Below are 8,890 nucleotides of genomic sequence, written 5' to 3'. Positions count from 1 at the left end.
AGCACTTGAGTAGTGACCTGCATAATCAACAAATAGAGAGCCAAGATCAGCGAAAAGCAGCTATATAATGTAAGGGATCCTCTTGAAAGAGGGGGTTTGGAAAAATCCAAGAGAGAGAGAGAGAGAGAGAGAGGAATACTGTAGCAAACTGTTCTTGAGATTAGTCCAACACAAGTATCAGTCCTCGGATTTTAGTTGAGGACTAGTGTTTTTCATCATTCCTTGTCTTTTTCTTCTACTTCAACTGTGCTAGATTATTTGATTCAAGCTCCTACCTCTACAAAATTTCACTGTATTACATCAACTTATTTTCGACACTTACAGATAATAGTTTCTTTAATGTTGCCACATAAACTTAAAAAAACCATTTTTTTTATGTATATATTTTTAATTTAGTTTTTAGTGTTACAAATAATGCTATCCATTCTATCCTATCTTAAACTAATTAAAACTTAATAGTGAGTTCCAATTAACTCAATATGTAAAGTCTTTGATGATTAATTAAGAGATTCGAGGTTCAATTCTCATCTACATCAAAAATCGATTGATGTTATCCATTTTATCCTATTATTAAGAGCGAATGTCATAAATTGAAATTCTCTCTCAAAAAAAAAAAAATCAATCATTTCTATTACTATATATAATAGTAAAAAGCCTATTATCAATTCTCTCTCGTAAAGAGATGTTGCACATGAAATTTCCGAACCAGCGCAATTGGTAATTCACACCGCTTCAACTCCACCCAATTGGTTCACTCAGTATTTATTTTTTATAGGAGTACTCAGTATTTATTTTTGATAAAGCAGCGCAGCATTAAAGATATTATGATTAATTTAGATTTTGATCTCTTCTAAACAAATTCCAATTAAACAAGTGATTTTTAAAAACAAATGCTTTAATTTAAACTTTTTTTTTTCTACTGTATTTATTTATTAATTAATATTAAATATCCAAAAAAGCATTTATGCACGCGCTTTCGTAAGGTGAACTACACCTTCTCCAGCAAATCCAAGGATTTCGAGCCTCACCGATCTAAACCAATTTTGCTTACCGTTTTTTATTTTGTTTCCAACATTTTTTGTTGGACCCTAAAAAAAAACACAGAACCAAAAAACCCACTCATTTCCTATTCCTTCAAATCTTGTTCTTTATTGTCTATTATTCAATACTGGACTCCTCCATCAATTTGGAGCAAGACCCGCCTCTTGTTTTTGTGGTTTTGTGAGCTTAAACTTGTTCTTTAACTGACCCAGTTCTTATTTTTTGTGATTTCCAAAGAGACAGACTTCAAGATTTGTTGCCAGATCTATTTTGTTGCAGCTGGGTTTATTGGGTTTTTTTGGAGATGTATGGTAATGGGTTTTGTAATTCAAGCTTAGATCTTGGGCTAATCTTTGTTTAGTATGGATTTGATATTGGAATCCGGGGTACCCAATTGGAAAACTTGTTTCTTTTCATGGAGGTTGAGTTTGTTTGATGGGACTTAGAGTTGGAGTGATTTGTGAATGTGTGAGTTTTGAGGGAGAGTGATTTGGTTGGTGGGTTTTTGTTTGTTTGGCTTTGTTTGGAGTTTGAAGTGATTTTTGGAGGACAACATGTTTTGGAGAGGGGAGCGTGATAGGGAGAGGGAGAGCAAAGAGCAAAATGGTGGACCACTTTCTGGTCAGGTTCGAGTACTTGTTGTTGGTGACTCAGGTAATTGTTAATTTAATCTTCTCTCTTTGCTGTTTTGTAACTCTATGTTGGTTCTGGCAATTTTGATTGCTTTTGGTATGTGTTGTTTTATATATGCTTGTATGGTTCTGGTAATGTGTTAGTGTGTTGGATGTTTAATGATTTCCTTATGTGTTAATCCCATATATAGAATAGGGCTGCTGATACTTAATTTCTGTTTGAAACAATTTGGATGAATAGGAGGTGAATATTTGTATGAGTTTGCTTATTTGGATTATATTAGCGCACGAACTGTGGATCAAGAAGTGCAACTTAAGTAGACTGATTGAACTTTTATTTTTCTCTCTCTTACTTCCGTGAACTGTAATTATACAAGATCTCATTTCGTTCTCAGATGATTACTGACATTTAGAAAAGCATACAAGAACTTAGGTAATCCGTGAAATTGGTTCTAGAGATGAAACTATAGACGTATATTAATTGATGGTTTGATATTCCATGACTTTTAAACTCCAAATTGGAAGTGTATGTGGTCTTTGTTTCAATCATTGTATTTAATGGCAGATGGTTGCAGGCATATTTTTTTTTTCTTATTGGAAAGTTACGGAACACATGGTAGGTTTTGAATGCATGATTTCACCCTCCATCTTGTTCATACAGGAAAAAGTTGGTATCATTTGAGCTATAGCTCGTTGGCATGGACTTGAAAATCTCACTGGGTAGGATGACTGACTTAAATGACAGAATTTACTCTGATTGAATTATTTAGTCAGACTTGTTATCAATGAGATCAGGTTTAGAGATTTATTCTTTTGATTACCAGAAAACTCTACTCTCATTGTATGTCAGGAGGACTTGGTAACTGTTGCCATAGTTTTGGCAAAACCTTACCTGCCTTTACCTTAAATTAAGATTAGAAATGTAGATCTTAATAATTTCAAGAAGTATACAAGTTCTTCAGGTGCTTATAACCCAGGTGTGTGTGTTTTTGTATGTACGCGCATGCATGTTGGTTTTCAGAACTAGGTTGTACTAGACAGTGATTGGCTCTATGCTGAGCAACTGCGTTAGTTTGAAGTAATTTTAAAGCATGCAGACTGTGATTTGAATTTAAGCTTTTTCATAGGCATTTAATTGATTTTGTGCTTGTGCCTAACATGAGATATGCTAATCTATGTAAATCAATGACGAATGGAGGAAGACCCATGATCTGCTTTCACTAAATGAGTGCTGCTTTTTGTATGTGTGTACATATAGCATTCTTTTTTTCTTTCTTTTTTTGTTACTTCTCTTAATGTTTAGGTACTTATTTTCAATTCATAACCTTTTGATAGGAGTTGGGAAAACTTCTCTTGTTCATTTGATTATCAAAGGTTCCTCCATCACTCGCCCTACTCAAACAATTGGGTGTACTGTTGGTGTGAAGGTAAGATTTAATATTCTTTTAATTCTGCAAGGAAATTTTAAGATAGTGCTGAAATTTAATTTTGCACCAAGTAATTGCTGTTTCTTTTATCCAGCACATTACTTATGGATATTCCGGGAGCTCTTCAAGTGGCATAAAAGGTGATGCTGAGAGAGATTTCTTTGTTGAACTATGGGATGTGTCAGGCCATGATCGTTACAAAGACTGCCGGTCTCTTTTCTATTCACAAATTAATGGTGATTACTGAATTTCCATCCTTTCACAAATGTCATATTCTCCTCATAGCTAATTGTGTGTCAAAATGACTCAAATCTAAAAATAGAAAGAAGTCCTAAAAGAACACGTGTATGTAAAACCTGAAGAAGATAAAAACTGTTCCAAAAGTATAGTAATTTCCAATAAGTGATATATATGTTTAGTTAATAAATACACTACCTTGCTTAGGCTTGTCACTAGTCAGTGTATAAGTAGACATTATTGCATCTCCTGATCCTTTCAGGTTCTATATGGTGATGATCCCATATTTGACTTTCACACTATGAAAACCGAGTTTGGAGAACTATGGGTTAGTCAGTTGGACCCATCCTGCAATTTGCCAATGTATTGACATCAAGTGAAGAGTAAACAAATGCATATATGCCCCAACTAAGTATTAGTTTCTCATTGAGTCTTGAGTATGATGCTGTAGAAAAGTAAACTTAGTAAATAATCTAGAAAATTCTTCTTACTTGTTACGTGATCATAGTTATTTGGTAATTTGTTGAAAGTAAATCTGTGAAAATTTTATAATAAATTAAGGGATTCTCCCTCAATTGTCTTTCCTTGGAAAGCTATTTGGAGAGCAAAGGCCGCTAGGCGAGTTTCTTTTTTTGTTTGGTGTGTAGCTTGGAATAAGATCCTAATGGGTGATAACTTGAGATTGAGGAGATTGGATTTTGTGGACTGGTGCATTACGTGCCGTCATTGTGGAAAGACGGTGGACCGCTTACTTCTTCATTGTGAGATGGCTTATCGGTTATGGAGATTTGTCTTTATAACTTTTGGCTTGTCTTGGGATATACCTAGATCGATACCAGATTTGCTTTTTGGCTGGTGGAATTGGTTGGGGAAGCACTCGTCTCAGATTTGGAACTTAGTTCCGTTGTGCATCCTATGGTGTGTTTGGAAGGAGCAGAATCGGCGGACTTTTGAGAATTTGGATAGCACTGGTGATTAGACGCTTCCTTCTTTTAGTGGGACTCTTTTTGATTGGTCTCGGGCATGGGGACTCACGACCAGTGACTCTCTCCCTTCTTTTCTTAGCCCCCTTTCTCTTTTGTAATTATTCTGTTGTTTGGTTTTCTTTTTGGTTTTTGTTCTGTTTTCTTCTTCTTGTTTTTTCTAGGTTTGCTCTATGTTCTTCATGCATAGAGTAGCCTTTCGTATATATATCATTCTTACTTATCAAAAAAAAAAAAAAAAAAAAAAAAAAAAGATGAAGTATAAAAAATCTATCTTTTAGAGGAAGCTTTCTGGAGCCATTTATAAAATTCTTACTATCTCACATTTCTCATAAGTAGTAGCAGCATACTGAGATTATCACTGTAGTGGTACACAAATCATTCCATGGTGAGATAAAGTCCTTTTCCTAATTTCAGTTCCCATTGAAACTAATGGTGCATCAATATTTATTGCACACAGGGCGATCCTATGGTTTCTACTTATGGTTCTGGCATGAAATTTGGATGCAGGTATTATTTTTGTTCATGATCTCTCCCAGAGAAGGACAAAAACAAGCTTGCAGAAATGGGCAACTGAGATTGCTGCAAATGGGACCTTTTCAGCTCCCCTAGGATCTGGAGGTCCCTTTGGCCTTCCTGTCCCATATATTGTTATTGGTAACAAAGCTGATATTGCTGCAAAAGAGGGTACAAGAGGAAGCAGTGGCAATCTTGTTGATGCAGCTCGCCAGTGGGTTGAGAAGCAGGGTTTGCTTCCATCCAGTGAAGAACTTCCGCTGACTGAGAGTTTTCCAGGCAGTGGAGGCCTTCTTGCAGTAAGAATTTGGACTTAACCTCTTAAGTTTCAATGCATCAATATTTGTTCAACTTGGGGTATTTTCTCTCCTTTCTTCTTGGCTAATGCTATATTAATGGTTTCAACATGGACCCTATAATTGAGTATCATGAGTGATGTTTTTGAGCTAAGGTGTGGCTTCTTATACAGAAAATTTAGTGTTTTTGGTTGCCATGTAAACAAGAAATGTCAGCTTCCCGGACTAATGGTCTTATTTTAATCTTAACAAATTTGGACAGGACTGTAGACAAGAAATGTCAGCTTCCAGGACTAATGGTCTTATTTTAATCTTAACAAATTTGGACAGAAGGACAAATTTGAAATGATGTTAAAAATTGGAGGACAATATGGTATACTTATAAGAACTGTGACTAATTAATGAAAATTGGACATTTACTTATCAACAAAAAAGAAAAGAAAAGAAAATTGGAGAGTTAAAAGTGTACTTTATCCTCCTATTTTCATTTTCAATTATGGGTAGTTTTATCTTGTCTGTTAGCACGACCTATGCAACAAATTTTTAAAAATAAAAAAGGTTCCATTCCTAATTTCATTTAGGAAGACCTGATGGTCTTTTAACTCCTAAACTATTTTATTGAAAGGCAGGTGTAGCATGTAGTAAAACTAAAACAGTAGTATTTGATGCATTGTATGTATTTATGTAATGGGGTATGTCATACTACTTTATATATGTAATGGTGTAAATGTTGGACATATGCAGGCTGCTAAAGAAGCAAGATATGACAAGGAAGCTGTGGTGAAATTTTTTCGTTCGGTCTGTATTCTTGTTCTTTTTGTATGTTTTGCCCCTCCCCATTCTTTTCCTTTCCCTTCTTTTTGGGATGTCATCCAACTCCTGTGTCAACCCTTTGTTTCAGCTAATCAGAAGAAGATACTTTTCAGATGACTTATCTGTACAAACTCCTTGGTCTATTTCTTCAGTGCAGAGAGTCTCACATCGTTTAGATGAAGATTTAAGCGATGAGGATCAGTCTTATAAGAATACGAGGTACTCTCTGCCGAACACTTACAATTTCTGATTTGTTTTCAATTCAAAGCTTGTTTATACAACAATCACAATAATCATTGTTGTCAGCCCCATCATCTTGTGCTGAAGTATGCTTGATTAAAATTAGAGCTTTTGCATATGATAGAATATGGTAATTGATTTTTAGACTCTATATGATTACATTTCTATTTATTTATAATAGCTCTTTGGGTTTGCCTTTGTTTAATCATCAAAAAGATGGAGGAAAGGACAAGAACTCTGAAATCTTTTACTATGAAGGGTTTTGTATGGTAGTTTATTTATTTTTTTTGGTAGTTACAAGTCTTACTGATTGACTCCTTTGATATGCTTTCTCTCTCTATAGCATGAACTCTTTGACTTATCATTTGTTGTCTTTCTACTTTTAACTTGTTTTCAGTCACCCTATGTGTAGCTATGCTTACCAATATATTTACTGCCAGCAGCTTAAGTGGTGATCCTTACAAATACAACGTGCTTCCTCCCCTTCCAGCACAACGCAATCTCACGCCACCTCCCACCCTTTATCCTCAGCAGCCAGTTTCAGTTTCAGAAAGTTACAGCCTCCCCAGATTTTCCCTGACTGGCTCTTCAGAGTTCAGCAGTAATGCCAGATCAAAGCGCTCAGATATTAACGTGTGATGATCACTGCCTCTAGCTGCAAAGATTGCACATATAAGCTGTTAATCCATTTCTTTGCCATGCTGGTTAAACGTTTTATTGATTCTTTTATATCTACAGGCTCTCCCATAGTAAGCGGTTTTTGTCATACCATTAATTAAAGTGTATGAAAATTAATTGTTGAACCTGAAACTACAGGTGATTCTTTGTAATCGAACTCTCTTAATTCTTTTTCTTAGTAATTCTGTTTGTAAAGCATTTTTTTTTAAATGTACAAGTTAAAAATTACTTTGGATAATGAATATAGTGAACCTTGACATATATTTTCGAGTGCTTCTGGTACCAATTGACCTTTTATGGTCATAAAGCTGAGACCTAAAATATAGCAAACTTATACTTTCCCTACTTTTAAATTTTAATCTCAGTGGCGTTTTGGCAAACTGGCAAGAGTTTATTTTGTAACTTTATTGAGTAAAAAAGTGGGCTTTGTGACTCAAAAAAAAGCTCGGTTGTTATGTAAAATGTTCTTTTCTGATTTTTAATTTGAAATTAAATTCTATAATTTTGGAGCATGAAGATTCAAAGTTCTCTCTAATTTATTTTTATGAAAGAATCTAAGGAACTAGCTAATAACAACTTTTTGCATAGGTTTACCGTCTACAAAATCATCTTGATGACAAGAGCAAGAGTTGGCTTCCAAGTGAATTCTAGTTGCCTGACATAGAAATGTAGAATATGATTTGAAGTGCAAATTTGCATCACTATAGAGTATTACACAAAAAATACAAAAATCATCTAACTAAAGATTGACAAACTTTAGCTCTATATTGGTTCGAAGCTAAAATTTTTAGTTTTTTCCACTAAAGAATTATCATGAGCTTAAGAGTCATTGAGTGCTTAGATTGGTTAACATGTCCATATTGCTCCCTGCACTCTTAAGACTAAAATGCATAAAGCTCTCCCATATTCATTTTTCCTCTTGGCATAGTTGTTCAAAGATTGGCAACCGACGAGTTGTCCTACTTGGATTATATAAGAAGTCATCCACAAAATGATGAAATGCCCTCCTAAAATGAAACTCCATCTCTGGGCTCATGTGCTCTGGTTTTTCTGGCATTATGCCTTCCATATATGGTGACCAATTCTCAACTGAAGTAGTGCACTTCTCATTTGTCCCTCTTGTTGTTAGTATCCCCTGCTGCTGCTGCTGCTGCTGCTGTGGTGTGTTTATAGTCTTGCTCTCGGTTTGCTTCTTGTCTCTTGTTGTTAGAATCTGCTGTTGTGTTACGTTTTGGGTGGTCTTGTTTGTGGTCTTGCTTTTGCCATCCATGTATGGTGGTGACCAAGCCTCAACTGAGGTGCACTTTTCATTTGTCCCTCTTGTTCCTCTAGTTGTTGGCATCTGCTGCTGCGGTATGTTTCTGGTGGTCTTGTTTATTGTCTTGGTCTTGGTTTTCTTCTCGTAAGATGACATTGTTAATGCTTGAGAATAAGAAAGAGTTTTGCCTGCTTTCAAATAAGAAAATTATTAGATAGCAAATAGACACAGCACAATCAATATGAATTTGGAGTGAGTAATTATTCAACACACCTGTGAATCTTTCTCTTCTTATATAATAATGTCTCATTAATTAAATTAATTAGGAGATCCATTATTAATGAGATATGAGAGAGTACCATTTTATAAGAACATATACTAGTAGGATTACAATTTTTTTTTAATAATATAAATATAATACAATTTGAACACAAGTCTTTTATTCATTGACAAAAAATTGAGCTAATAAATTGAACCCACAAATTAAGATCTTAATACTACTTGGACAAATAATTATTTTTAATTGGATTAGATTAGATCTTTTTATGATACCCCATATCTATGGTTTGAACCCAACTCCTTTACTGTCTATATACATAGACAACAACAACAAACACAACCTTACTCCCAAAATCATTATAATATATAATATATAATTGGCAGCAAAAAGATATACATATATACGTAGTAATAGGATTAGGATTATTAGTACAATTTGGACTGGGATAATATCATGAATCTTCATTTGAATAATATCATGGGTTTGGGT

The 8,890-nt window shown here is 34.6% G+C and overlaps 1 protein-coding gene across 2 annotated transcripts; it reads left to right on the top strand.

The window, feature by feature from the left end:
- The first annotated feature begins 980 nt into the window (after window positions 1-980).
- LOC126733258 (small GTPase LIP1) lies at window positions 981-7,124 on the top strand. Of its 2 annotated transcripts, none has more exons than XM_050436486.1 (7): window positions 981-1,695; window positions 3,009-3,100; window positions 3,195-3,336; window positions 4,831-5,135; window positions 5,877-5,930; window positions 6,034-6,164; window positions 6,626-7,124. In XM_050436486.1, exons 1-7 carry the CDS (start codon window positions 1,596-1,598, stop codon window positions 6,822-6,824), a joined length of 1,023 nt encoding a protein of 340 aa, XP_050292443.1. In that variant the 5' UTR covers window positions 981-1,595; the 3' UTR covers window positions 6,825-7,124. The 2 variants fall into 2 exon arrangements, with proteins under 2 accessions (XP_050292443.1, XP_050292444.1); XM_050436487.1 differs by having other exon boundaries at window positions 984-1,695; window positions 6,629-7,124.
- The last annotated feature ends 1,766 nt before the right edge of the window (window positions 7,125-8,890 follow it).

The sequence above is a fragment of the Quercus robur genome, chromosome 6, assembly GCF_932294415.1.
Source record: "Quercus robur chromosome 6, dhQueRobu3.1, whole genome shotgun sequence".
Taxonomy (NCBI): Eukaryota; Viridiplantae; Streptophyta; class Magnoliopsida; order Fagales; family Fagaceae; genus Quercus; species Quercus robur.
Note: the sequence above shows the minus strand (reverse complement) of the source record. Positions and strands in the feature narration are given on the sequence as shown.